Source organism: Berghia stephanieae, chromosome 3, assembly GCF_034508935.2.
Source record: "Berghia stephanieae isolate SIO BIC M18660-M18661 chromosome 3, UCSD_Bste_1.3, whole genome shotgun sequence".
Taxonomy (NCBI): Eukaryota; Metazoa; Mollusca; class Gastropoda; order Nudibranchia; family Aeolidiidae; genus Berghia; species Berghia stephanieae.
This window is the reverse complement of record NC_088362.1, coordinates 68253322-68268490: the sequence shown is the minus strand read 5'-3', so window position 1 is coordinate 68268490 and position 15169 is coordinate 68253322. Positions and strand designations below refer to the sequence as shown.

At 36.3% G+C, this 15169-nt stretch overlaps 1 protein-coding gene across 1 annotated transcript in view; it reads left to right on the top strand.

Moving 5' to 3' along the window:
* The window catches only part of LOC144968286 (organic cation transporter protein-like), a 56968-nt gene that overhangs the window by 17128 nt on the left and 24671 nt on the right, over positions 1 to 15169 (top strand). The window contains exons 2-3 of the mRNA XM_078906493.1: positions 7954 to 8110; positions 10783 to 10935. Coding sequence (XP_078762619.1) covers positions 7954 to 8110; positions 10783 to 10935 — 310 coding nt within the window. The remainder of the gene's footprint in view (positions 1 to 7953; positions 8111 to 10782; positions 10936 to 15169) is intronic.

Here is a 15169-nt window from a genome sequence, read left to right as displayed (position 1 = left end):
AGAGAGAGGAGCGAGAGGGTGGGTGGGAGAGAGACTGCTTGTGCATTAAGAGGACGGGAGGGAAATAGAGTAAATATTGAAGCCTGACTATATAACTATTTGTGTGTCTGTGTGTGTGTGTGTGTTTGTATGTGTGAAGGAAACAAAAGGAAGACGGAGAGAGTGAGGTAGACAAGAAGAAAGGCATGAAGGCGGAGCAAAAAATTGTAGGGATAGTTTAAGAAAGCATTTGTTTCAAAGTAAGTCAATATACTGGAAACATATTGACCAATGAGATTGCAATTAAAGAAATGGGCTGGTCAAATTATTCATTGCATTGTTTCCATTTTGAGTCAGATAGCAGCTTGATTGGAGGGGGTGGGATTTATTGTGTAATGACTTACATGAAAACATGTCATTGAATCTCTCATGTTTTTCTTAGCGTTCACCCACATTGTTGATTGTCTTAAAAGACTCCCCCTATCTATCTATCTATCTATCTATCTATCTATCTATCTATCTATCTATCTATCTATCTATCTATCTATCTATCTATCTATCTATCTATATATCTATCTATCTATCTATCTATCTATCTATCTATCTATCTATCTATCTATCTATCTATCTATCTACCTACCAATCAATCTATCTATCTATCTATCTATCTATCTATCTATCTATCTATCTATCTATCTATTTATCTATCTATCTCTCTACCTATCTATTTATCCATTAATTTGTCTGTCTCTCTTTCTTTTTGTCTATCCATACATATACATGGTTTCATTTTTTAGTTACACGTATTTCCACCGGCAGTTCATTGATTGTTGAAAGCTCTATTTACTATTTTGCTGTTGTACTTAAAATTAAAGATTTATCCTACAACAAGCTCTGTAAGTGTAAATTAGGCAACTCATGTCCTATTAAAGTCTTAGCATGTCCTATAATTTCGTGAACAAAGAAAGATGGACAAAGGACCCTCATCTCGATCATTAACCAATGCAGCTAGACAAAGAAATAATAGCACGTGGTGAGTATCAAAATGCACAAACACACACCTATGTAACACACGCATCCTGACGTCAGGACACATTGCCCGGGCATTTTAATGGCCAACAGGCGCATGTGATGAGCGTTGACCAATCGGAATCATTCATTTGTAAGGTTGTCAGGGAAAAACCTAGACTTGTTTAGGTACAGTTTTTAAAGTTCATTATTGGTTGAACCATGAAATTGTGGAAACAGTCATGCTTTCTCTGAGATAGATAGAGACACGCCCTTTGCTTTGGTATCTTACATGGTATTGGTGGAGGAAAAGACTTAATATTACTAAGTCTTGGAAATGGTAGCTCTCTGAGAGAAAGTCAACTCTCGTTTTGAATGTGTCACTGGTAATTGCATTTTTAATCTTTAAATTTAAAGAACTTAACCTCAATATTTATGTTGAATTATTATGTTTTCATGTAGACATGATAATAGTATTTGAAACAACCAAAAACTGAAATTTGATAATTTTGACCATTTCCACTTTAAAACCGGTTTTCTTGGTTTTCCAAATCCCAACTTAATACCGCTTCGAGGCGTAGGGTCACAAGATGTCACTCAGTTCGTTATTTTTTTTTATTTGCCAGACATTTTATAATAGTTCTCACTAAATTGCATCAATCAGACGATAAACGGTAAAGGTTGCACAAGTTTTGGTGTTGGTACGATATATCCGGCTGGCAGAATGTTGTGAGTATATTACCTTAGCGCACATCATTTATTGTTTATGGTTTGGCTATAGATAGTATGCGCTTGGCTAAGAAGCTCACAACATTGCCATCCGGAAGTATTGCGGACCAACACACAAAACTCTGTGTAACCATGAACTTTTGTAGTCTGGATAATACAGTCAAGTGAGAATTACTCATTAACGTGGATGGCCAAAAAAAAAAATTAAAAAAATAAATGAGTAACTAAGAACCGAGTGACGTCGACTTCATTCTATCTATACTGTCAATTTTTGATGTCACCAGATCGTACAGCTTTATGCACGACGATAAAAAAAATAATTGATTAATGATTTAATAATCAAGCCTCTCTCCATTCATGGCATGCTGGAATTGAACACAATTTAACGTACAAATGAATCTATAGAGAGATCGAGGGATTAGGGGATCACGAGACTGCTGTCCGATAACTGAAATATACTTCAATAAAAAAGTGAAAAACCATAAAAACAGAACAACAATTGGATTCACTAGTCTGATGTCACGTCGAGCAACGTCGAGCAGCCTGGTTCTAAACAAAGAAATTGGGTTCTTTTTATTTTTCATGCTGGCTAGAACTTTTCATATGTCATGTGATCAGAATGTATAAAAGTCAAAACATGATCATATTTATGTTTTCTCCTCTGGATACACTTTTATGCTCCTCGGAGAAACATTTCATAAGGGCGTCCGCCATTGTTCAGATAGTTTAGAACCTGATACTAAGTCAACATGCCTCATTACGAGGGAAGTGACGTCATGACTGTTGAAGCCTATTCACTTAAAACTTGAGCTTTGAGCTTTTTATATATCGCAATAGTCACTTAATGTCCTCAAATCGCTTTACAAGGGTCCCTGACCAACAGCAACCTTTAACATGATTTAATATGTCTAATTTAGTTTATCATCATAAACCTGACCTTTTTTTTTTCTATTTTCCGTCCGCAAATCGAGGTTAATCGAGCTCAATCAAAGTAATTAAAATAGAGATTAAACCGCACAGGGTCCCTGGTTGCATAAAAATAAAATGGCGGCGCTCGACCTCTCACTAGCCACTTTTGATGACGTTTCCCCCCCCCCCCCTTTTGTCCAATCTGATCATGTGTTATCTGTGGTCCTGTCCCAGTGCGGTAGGGGTCTGAGACTCCGAGTGACGAATTTGGTAGGAAAAAAAACGGTCTCATTAAAAAAGCAAGACACGACACAAAGAGGAGACTGGATTACGGGCTGCGACACTCGCGTAGAAACCACTACAAATAATGATTAAAAGGTGAAGAGTTCAAACATGAACCATTGGGAATGATTTTCTCTTTAATCGACAATGTGGATTCTTTCACCGCAGATATAGACATAATTATTAGTGAACAAGCGTGTATTGAGAGGTGCACGACTGACCGGTTTCATATTCTATACACACTTGTTCAGATCTTATCTTTACACCTGCGTCTGCTCCCTAGTTTCTAAATATGATATTTTCAAAAATAAAATTTGGAGCAACTCAAATACAGGGTTGCCAGATTATTTTCAGGCATTCTGCCAACTGGATTTTAAAAATCTGCAAAATACCACAAAAATCTGCCAAACCGTACCCCTATTGAAAACTCAACAAAAAATTCGCAAGGCCGATGTCATACATTTTGTTTTCATTTCCCAAGTTTAAAAAAATCACTAATACATAAAAATTGCCATGGAAAACGTGAAGGAGACCTAGACATTCATTCCTAAGCCTCGGAAAATAAAATCGTTTCAGTTGACCTTATCCGCTCGTAATCCACAAAATTTCCGTAGACACTTACTGTAGACTTTATACCGCAATGTCTACAGCCTTCGAATTAAAAAAAAGACGCTCTTCCGCTCAGCCTCTTTGGAATCCCCCGCCTTGTGAATCCATGAAGGAATGTAGATGATCTATTAAAGAAACCTCTGGTGTCAACAGGAGCCACCCTAATCAGCGGCGTGGCGTATTGACGGCGTATGGTGGTGCCATGATTAGAAGAAGAAAAAAAAATTCTAAAACAGTGAACACGGTTAAGAGGAGAGAGCAAATGTTAAAAACTCTCTTTTTTGGAAGGGTGGGGGGAGGGTCGATGGTTTCTACGAGTGGACAAAACTCACAAAAACAAATAATTCATGAAAACAACAAGCCACAACACTGAGATACAAGTCCCGTATGAAAAGGTCTTTGTAATTATTCTTTGTCCACCATTTAAAGGATTGGTTTTGGTCGATAATGCAATCAATATGTGATAAATGTAAATCAAAAGAGAAAAAAAAAACCTATGACAGAAATTACTTACTTTTAGTACTTGTAAAGAAAATCTGCACGGCGATGTTTCATCTCTGCAAATCTTTTTATAATGTGTTTATTGAAATTTGGAATGGCATCTATTTCAGCTTTGTGAATTGACAGAATCATTAACGAATTTAACCGCTCTGTGTTTCATTGAATTTCGCAAGAAATTTTTCACTCTTTTAAAGGTGCTAAAACAACGTTCAGGAGGTTAAGAAATACGATGGAAGTGGTTAAGGTCACTATAGCCTATAGATGTCCATGATCTGTCAGTGTTTGTTGTATCTGTAAAAAGTAGACAATAAAAACAAAAGAAACGGTTTATTTTCTAAACTAACTGTGAGCCATTCATGCCTGTCATACCATGTCACTGAAAAAGAGCGTTTTCGAGATTTCCACACCTGTGTTAATTCATAATCAGTTGGTTGGTGAGGAACTAGTCTTTTTATTTCTAATTTGTCATCTAGTGTCAATCTCCCAAACGGTCGGTGAAGTAAAGAGTCAACTTGATTCATTGCAATTCATTGTTTAACAAAACAAAACTTCAAAGTATATCTCAAATAATGGAAATCAGTGGACTACGATTAATGATTGCACAAATAAAAGGTAGATTCAGATCTTAAAGCATCACAAAGAAAAATCACTCCAATTAAGTACTTAAAAAATCTAAAAACACACCAAAGTATAACTGTTAACAATCTTCGCTTTCTTTCTCTGACTCACACAAATACACACGCACAAACAAACACACACACACACACACACACACACAAATAAACACTCATACACACGTAACCATCAACTCGGAACTACAAGCAAAAAAAATGTTGGTAAATTCGTCCACAATGCTTCGTTGCAAAGAATTACTTTATTCAATAATCGTGAAAAAGAGTTGGGGGGGGGGGGGGGATTTTGATATGTCATATTTTAAAGTTTTATGTTGTCTTTCTTTGCTGCTTACAAATAAACTTGACAATGATCAGTGTTTTTGACAGTTAATGTAATATTTTGGATGGCCGAAGTTACCCTAATTTGTCGCATCCCCCCGTCCAACGGTGGAGCTCTCAGATCCTGGCACAAGTCGAGGGGTTTTCCGCTATTTGAAGATAGTATAATTCGACCCAGTTTCTCGCTCAATCAGCTGTAGAGATACTAATGGATAGAGCATTAACTGGAGCTTGGATTGCTTTGCACCACGGTGTTGATTCTCTCACTACTTCGCGCAGTGGTGTCACCAACATACGAGTCGGCGCAGTGCGTGATTCGGAATCTTGAATAGAGTGGAGACTAAAAAGGCAGTATGTTGTTGGCGAGTTGGCGAAAGACAGTGGAGTTAAAATTTCTCAGTTTTATTTTTAATTAAATTATGCTGTTAATGACTTTTAAATGATTGGTACGGTGCCTGGCACCATTCGATCCAATGGTCCCACGCCACTGACCTAATAAGTGGACGCCAGTGTAGACAAAAACGTTGTTAGCGATTTTTAGGAGGGATGGTAATTGGTTAACAAGATTTCACTGTATTCGTGGTTCTTCTATATAAGGCCCCGTTAATGATATTATATTTTACTTTTCGTTTTAAATCATTTATTTCGTACTCAGGAACGTATTTCATAGTGGTAAGTCAATATTCTTATGCTAGAAATGACACACAAACACACATACAAACGCACACACACATACATACACACACACACAAACACACACACACACACATGGCGAGAGATATTTAGAATACAAGCACCATTAAAGAATTGTTAGTGGTGTTGGCGACCAATCGATACGTTGTCTCTTCTTGTAACAAAGTCAAGCATGTTAGGCATGATCAGTGTCAATGGTCGCAAAAGACTAGCTCCGGCATAATGTTGTTATAATAACAAGGTACTTTACACACGTTATCTTTCTCAACTCAGGTGTAAACGAATACTTAGCTATAGGCAATATCGGTACAAATACTTACCAAGCGCTGGTGATGTACGAGTGTGTAGGCCTGCCTACTATAACAAATAATTCGCAGATATACGAAATTTTGGCTCCAATTTCTGAACAAATGAGTATCTCTAGGTCATTAAAACTTATCGAAAATGGCAGTTGATGCCATACTACATTATTTTAAAGAAGTTTGATTTGATATTTCATGCTCGTGAGGGTAAATTCTAGATTTTTAAAGTTAACTCTAGTGACTACAATTTTTATCTCCTAAAAATTACGAATTTTCAAAATTTTGATGTATGGAACTGATCCCGATGAAAAGATAAAGCATTGAACATCGCTTGAAGCATGGTAAATTTGTGAAAACGAGGCTTGCGGATATTCCTACCCATTTTCTTATTAACCATTTAACTGCGTGAGGGTAGGGTTCAAAAGTTGAGTTACGATAGTTTTGCACCGATAGATATGTTGTGCATTGAAATACCGCGCACGTTGTGTCAAATGGACATTCCTATCAAATTAAAGGCAAAAAAGTTACTTAAATTTTAAGAAAAATCTTACCTAAACAATTAAAAATTTGTGGAAATAAGACTATCGTAACTTGACTTCAGATAATCTTACAACCAGTTTTTCCTTTCCCTTCACATTTGTGTATCGTAAGTAATGTTTTCTTTGCCAAAAAATGTCAAACTGTTCAACATAAATTTGTTTGCTGCATAGAGTTACGATAGTATCTTTCCAAATAAGTGTTGAACTGTTAAACATAAAACTTTGTTTTTATGGTGTAAACGGCGCTTTGGATCACTATACAAGAACCCGTTGACGCTTCTCGATTTTCATCGATTTTCAAAATCATAGTTTATATTGTACAAAACATCAGGAATTTTTTTTTTTTGGGATTATAAACATAATTTATATATCCCAACAAACGTTTTAAATTTTCAGCGGATTAAATGACTGGATCAGGGGCTCAAACCTAGACTATTTCAGTTATCAACAACTGATCTCTCATCGTTTTGGTGCTTTGATATTGTCAATGACATTCGGTCAGTTTGGCGAGGAAAAAGAGAGCCATTGCCCATCTGATAAATTGTTTTATTCGTGTTCGATTTGTCTCTAAATGTTGTCCACTCTTGGTCCATTTTAATAGCTCACAAAAAGTTATCAATACATAAGAAACTTTGTTTCATTCACAATTTAGTCAATTATTTTAAAATCTCAAATAAAAATGGAAGACAATAGACGCCTCCTCAGGAACTCACTCTTTCTGGTTGAATGATGTAAAAAGAATGAGTCCTTCTTTGACCTGTCTGGAAATGAAAGTTGTTCACAAATGTTCAGACAAAAATTGGAAGGTTTCTTTGCTTACCACACTTGTGAAAGTCCTTGAAGATTTCAAATTAACCGATTGTGTTGAAATCCCCTTTTAAGATCAATGAAGATTGCCACCATTAACACATAAAGATATCACGAATAAAAGTCCTCAGTAGAACAAAGTTATTATCATTATGGCTAGGGCTATTGATCAGTACTGACCAATGAGCACCCGCGCCTGTTCGTCGGTACTGACCAACAGGCGGTGACACCTATTGGAACTGACCAATAGGAACTATTGGTCTATGCCACCGCCCGCCATTGACCAGCACTGACGAACATAAGGCCTGCTCGTCAGTGCTGACAAAGACCTCTTCGCACTTATTTGTCACTATCTAAATTATTCCATTCAGAAAAAAACCTCGAAATTAAAAAAAAATGGCCAGAAAAAAACGTCCTATAAATATCGATCGAATTAAATGACCCTCATCATGGCAAAACTTTCAATCCTGGGACTGATTGAAGACTTCAAGAAATCCCAGGTTTGCATGTTTTTGCCAAGATGAGGTTCATTTAAATCCACGATATTTGAAAGACGAGTTTTCTGGCCAAATTTTAAATACATATTTTTTCCAGAGTGCGGCAGTTAACTGGTTAATGAAATATTTGAAATTTGCTTTCTAGAACTTTCCAGAATGATACACTACGACAAGGTTTTGACAGGTCTGGGAGAGTTCGGAGTTTATCAGAAGAGATTGTGTGTTTTAATGTTTATTCTCGTCATACCCAATGGAATCAACCTCACTGTTAGTGTCTTTAACAACATTACGCCCAATTTCAGGTTAGTTATTCCTCTCCTCATCTTTCTCCTCCTCCTCCTCCTTTTTTTTCCTTCTTATTTTTCACATCATCATCATCATCATCATCATCATCATCATCATCATCATCATCATCATCATCATCATCATCATCATCATCCGCATTATTATCAAATAAAATAAAATGAATACATATGAAAACTTAATAGAACATTTTCAATGATTTACTATGCTCAATGCGCTTCAACATGTTTCAATTCAAGTCTTTCACAAGCAGGCCACCGAGCCACACATCATCATCATCATCATCATCATCATCATCATCATCATCATCATCATCATCATCGTCATCATCATCATCATCATCATCACCACCACCACCACCACCATCACCACCAATACTATAAACAACACCAATGTCATTGACATTCTCATTGACATTGTCATCCTTGTGGTCCAGTCCTTTGACATTCAGCTTATATGATCAACGTGGCCTTCGTAACTGAAATGCCTGATACTGACCAAAAAAATGCGTCACAAAAGAAGACGACGGTCACCAAACGAAAATAAAATGTGAGTTGTCAGAAGTTCACAAGGAAACAAATGATTTCAACTGACAATTAATTTTTTTTCCGCGATCTTCGTGTTTTTTAAATGACGATTAAAAAAAAAACAAAACGAATAGCATTTATAAAGCGCTTTCCCCGTGCAATGCAGGCTCTAAGCTTTTTACAATTACAGTTCTACAATATAACGAGGATATATAAAACAATGCTACTGAGAAATATTATCATTTATTTTTCAAATGTGGGTGTTATAACCTAAAAAGGGAATATTTCAGTCGTGATTGGAAAGTTGGCAATGAATCAGAGAATCTCACATGTGATGGGATAGAGTTCCAAAAGTGGGGACTCGAGAATTGAAAGGATCGCTCACCTATCTTTCGAAGGTTTAGGTTTGACAAGAATTGAAAATTCGTTATTTGATCTCAAGTTTCTGTTTGGGGCATACACTCAAATGGTCTCTAATATATGGAGGACTATAATAGGTCATCAGTGATTTATAGACAACAGTACAAATCTTGTATCTTTCTCCACACGCAGCCAATGCAACTCGTAAAGAAGAAGAGATGCCGACAAATATCTATCTTTATTCCATAAAGTCTGCCTGGCTGTATTGTTTTAGACAACCTGAAGTTTTCTAACTTTTCCTTTTGGCCAAGATGGAGTCACAGCTTTGATAATACAAGGGGGTTAACTAAAAGTTGTGCTTTTTTGGGATGGGGGTGGGGTGGGGGGGGGGGATCAAATGATCAATTTTGCTAATTTTCTTCACTTCTAAGTATATACATTTAAGGGTGTTATTTATATGATTGGTCATAGGAAGGTCTTGATCAATGGACACGCCAAGGTTTTTATTTTTGCGAGGTATTATCAATGGTACTATTGCCGAAAGTAATTGGTAATTTGTTTGTATTTTAAAGAATCTAATATGGCCTACCACACACCAAGAACTCTATTTTCTCATAATTGAGTATTAGTTTATTTTGTTCCATCCATGTCTTTATTTCAATTAAACAATCAGAAAGCCGATGTATGACAGTTTGTAAATCACTTACATGGACAGAATTATAAATTTGGGTGTCATCCGCAAAAATTAATAATAGTATTTTGAGATAACATTAGTAAAGGGTTACATGTAAATAGTAAAGAGGACAGAGCCAGGAACTGAGCTTTGTGGCACTCCAAATGTCAGCAATTTTAGTTCCGATGGAACATCGTTGATCACAGCAGTCTGTCAACGATCGTTTAAGATTGATGCACATCATTTTAGTGCAAATTTTGTAATACCATATTTTCTAGTCTTGCTGTTATAATCAATTGTGTCGAAGGCAGCTGATACGTCTGAATGACACAATAAACTGATTTTGTTCTGATCAGCACTAATCAATAGGACATTACAAATCCTGAGAAGCGCTGTCTCGGTAGACTGACTGGAAAGTTTGCTCCGAGTTGTTGTCACGGAGGTGGGAGGGTAACTGTGAGAGGACGAACATTTTTCAATTCACTTTGATGAAGTGGTTGTTTCTTTAATAATGGTTTAACAAGGTCACTTTTGTAACTGGTGGCAACATTTCCAGTCAGCAGCGATGTATTACTAATTGATGTGGTAGACGTAATAGGGTAATTAATGCATTCAGCTAACATAGCTGGAAAGAGATCAAGGTAACAAGATTTGATTGGCACCTTCATGATCATTTTTTTTATCTTCACAAAATCCGTTGAAACTTCCTGGAAATGATGGAGAGGATTGCCGTTGAAGGCTTGTTCATCCAAAAGCATGTCATGTTGGTCTAAGTGCAATTGAATGTCTTGAATATTTTGAGTTAGTATAAGGTCTTTAGTTAACGGAGGCTACGGTCCGAGTCCCATTCTTTCCTACTCTGAACAAAAGAATTGAAGTCCACAATGCTGCATTATTCTGAAATAAAAAAAACATGTTTTAAAATTTTTGTCCAGAACTCTAGTCCTTCAAATATCGATCAATTAAAATATCAAATTAAACTGTGTGTTATTGTTAATGTTTATAGTCTGAATGATATCATTTAGTGATAAATAATCACCAACCGACTGTCTAAAAATTATAACGAAGAGCTGAGTGACGTCATCTTCTTTCCTTCTATTTATATATATAGATGTGCCATCCCGGGTTTACCCAATGACAGCTACTCCGTCCAAGACCCGTCCCACCAAAGTCTGGTTGACACCTACATCCCGATCGGGGAGGACGGTGAACACTATTCACAATGTGAAGTCTACGACCTGGATAAACCTGCGCCACCTCACAGGTAACTTGAAAAAAAAAGAAAAGAATAATCGTTTCAGATGTATAGATAGTATGCGCTTGGCTAAGAAGCTCATAACATTGCCATCCGGAAGTATAACGGGCCAACACACAAAACGGTGTGTAATCATAAACGTTTATAGTCGGGTTAATACAGTTCAGTGAGCATTACTCATAAACGCGGATGGCAAAAAACAATAACAAAGACCAGTGTGACGTCATCTTCGAACTATCTATAGTTATTTAACGTCATATGTGACTGAATCGTCTCAAAACGGTATTATGTCGGGGTGAATCAGATACCATATAGAGTGGATTTACATTAAAATGAGAAATATGAGATTTCAAGTTTGTCTTTTTAAGCAATTTCGGCTCTCGCCTTCAACAGAAAAAAACCCCTCAAAAACATTAGCCCAAGTTTCATAGAGTGACAAAAAAAAAAAAAAAATAAAAAAAAAAATAAAGAGAAGTATTTAAATTAGATCTAGTAAAAATACGCGAGCATTAAATACAAAAATGAAAATAACCGCTTCAAAAAAGAACCATATTATACCAAACACGAACTTTCGAGCTCAAACCCTTTCTTCAGCTAACACCAAAAACAATAAATACATTAAAAAAATCATACATACAAAAAACAAAAACAAAACAAAACATAAAAACAAATGGAGGTACTAAATACATTTTGTGAGAGGCGAGAGCTTTACGTAATAACTTGAATAATATATTTTATTAGGTAAAATATTACTTCATTGTGTCAAAGCTTCGTTTTGATAAGCATTATAGATAGAATGCGCTTGGCCAAGGAGTTCACAACATTGCCATCCGGAAGTATAACGGACCAACACACAAACTCTGTGTAACCATGAACTTTTATAGTCTGGTTAATACAGTTTAGTGAGAACAACTCACAAACGCGGATGGCAAAAACAATAACAAAGGCCTGAGTGACGTCATCTTCGAACTATCTATCTATATATATACATATATATAAAATGTATTAAATAATAAATCATAACGTGACATGATAATGGACAATGTTTTTGAACTTGACTCAGCTTGGGTATTAAATATTCATGTGAGAATAAACCACACTTGGCTGAGGGAAGAAGGAATGTAATCGGGGGAGGGCAGGGTAGTTTGGTACACGAATCGCACGGATGACATAATATAGAGCAGTAAAATTAGGTGCCCCAAACGTAAACAATAACAAGTTGCTAGTGATTTTCGTTAGGGACCGGAATAATTTACGCACAATATAGGTCTCACAATTTTGTAGTTTGAGTTGTAGGCAATACACTTTCAGTATTGAAAATATGTTTACATAAAATCTAACAGTTGCAGAAATAATAATATAAGGCTAAATTATTCTGAAAACCAGGCTCCGAATAATTCTCGTCTTGTTCACACCAGCGCAATAATTTGCTCTGGTCTAAAAATAGATAGACTGTAACTTTTGATAAATTTTACCTTTTGTTCCATAAAATATCCATATCTAGACATTATTTGATGCATGATCGAGTATTTATGAATATGTGTTTCTTTTGCCACCTAACAGCCAAATTTTAAAGGTTATTTCTTTTCCTATAATTTACATTGGAACGTGAGCTGTCAAGACAGGAACATGTGGTTTGCCATGTGCTTCTAGACCTTTGTTTACGTTTGGGGCACCTAATTTTACTGCTCTATAGATAGTTCGAAGGTGACGTCACTCGGGTCTTTGTTATTGTTTTTTGCCATCCGCGCTTATGAGTAATTCTCACTAAACTGTATTATCCAGACTATAAACGGTTATGGTTACACATAGTTTTGTGTGTTGGTCCGTTTTACTTCCAAATGGCAATGTTGTGAGCTTCTTAGCCATACGATCTATAAGAAGCTCACAACATTGCTATCCGGAAAGATAACGGACCAATACACAAAACTATGTGTAATCTTAAACATTTATAGTCTGGTTAATACAGTTTTGTGAGAATTACTCATAAACGTGGATGACAAAAAAACAATAACAAAGACCTGAATGACGTCAACTTCATACGATCTTTCTTGTTATTCTATGATTGCACTCTATCATTTATCAAGACAAATGTGACCCACCGTGTGAATCGGGTATTGTGTTGGAATGTGCTAAATAATTTTAAGTTCCCTGTCGTTTACATAACAAAACACAATACCCGCAATGAAGACATTTCACTCATTCGCTTTTTCCCTTGACCGAAAGGTCGTCGCAGAATGCAGCCTTCCAAATCCATTGCCACACGTCTCGGTCATTGGTCTTCTCTATCACCTTGTACAACGTCAATACTGTCCATTCCTTGATGTTTTCCTGCCACAATTTTCCTCTGCCTTCTGCCCCCCCCCCCCCCACCCCAACATGCCTTGCATAACTGTCTTGTAGAAGACATAATTTAATTTTGATCAAATTTTATAAGTTCGGTTTGAAATTCAATTTCAAGCACCGGGCTCACCAGACTACGATACCGTTTTGAGAGGATTAGTCACAATAACAAATTGACGTTATGCGGTTAGGTAAAATACTTACAACATCCGAACCAGCACACAAAACTATGTATCACCTTAAAGGTTTATAGATTTATTACTGTTTCGTCACGACCATATTATCTACCCCGGGAATACACTCATGTCATCATCATCAACGTCTACATTCCACCATCATCAGACAACACAACAGCGAAACATATTTTGAGGAAAGAAATACAGGACATTCAAATTAAGTCACCCGATGCCGGATTGATGGTCACTGGCGATTTTAACCAATGTAACGATTTTACTCTCCCGGGACTTCATCAATACGTGGACTGCGAGACAAGGGACAAAAAAACATTAAATTTATTCCTGTGTAATATTAAAAATAGTTATAAATGTTTACCCCGTGCCCCATTAGGTTTATCTGACCACTGCATGCTCTTGCTACTCCCCACCTACCGCCCTGTTTTTAAACGTGTAAAACGAGTAAAGAAAAGTGTACAGATCTGGAACGGAAGTGTGTGTGAAGATTTGCGTGGTTGTTTTGAATGCACTGACTGGAATGTTTTTATCGAATCATGTGATAGTGTGGATGAGCTGAATGACTGTGTGAGTGAGTATTTAAAATTCTGTGAACAGCTAGTGTCTTGTAAAAAAGAAATAAAATATTATCCTAACAACATGCCTTGGATAACAAAAGATCTAAAACTTCTATTGAACCAAAAGAAAACTCTCTTTACTAGTGGAAACAAAAAAGATCTGAAAACAAAACAAAAAGAGATAAAGAGAGTAATATCTAGTTGTAGAGACAAGTACAAAAATAAAATTGAAAAATGCTTTTCTTCTGGGGATATACGGGACACGTGGCGGGGGCTTAAAACTGCTGTTAACTATAATCCAAAGCCCACGATTATATCAGAAGACATCGAAATTGAAATTTTAAATAAATTTTATTCACGTTTCGACACAGCAAACAAATTTGATATTGAAAATGAAAAACATAAATTAGACAGGGCTTTGGAAGATGAAATGACTATTGAGGTCAGTGAAGAAGAAACAATATTCGTATTTTCGAAACTAAACGAGAGGAAGGCTGCTGGGCCGGATGGATTGAAAGGAAAATTATTAAAAGAATGTGCCCATCAGCTTTCCCCCATTTATACACATATTTTTAACTGGTCCCTCCAATGCGTTTCGATCCCTGAAATTTGGAAAAGTTAAAAAATTATTCCTGTTCCAAAAAAAGAAAAACTTGAAACTATGAACGATCTCAGACCTGTTGCACTGACTTCAATAGTCATGAAATCTTTAGAAAAACTTGTTCTTGTTAAAATTAGGAATCAGTTTATGCCATTGATTGATAGTCATCAATTTGCTTACAAACCAGGACGTGGCGTAGAGGATGCCATTTTGCTGTTTACAAACAACATCTACAGGCATCTAGATCACGCTAGGAGCTATTGCAGATTGCTTTTTGCAGATTTTTCTTCAGCGTTCAATACAATGCAACCTCAGTTGGTTGTTCAAAAATTGACTAGTCTGAATTTAAACAAGTATATAATTGCTTGGGTGCTCGAATTTCTTACGGAGAGAGCACAATATGTTCAATTAGGACAAAACAAATCTTCCTGTATAACTACAAATACTGGTGCTCCTCAAGGTTGTGTATTGTCCCCTGTATTATTCACAATATACACGAATGACTGTAGAAGTCAAAACCTGAGTGTACCTTTAATAAAGTTTGCAGATGA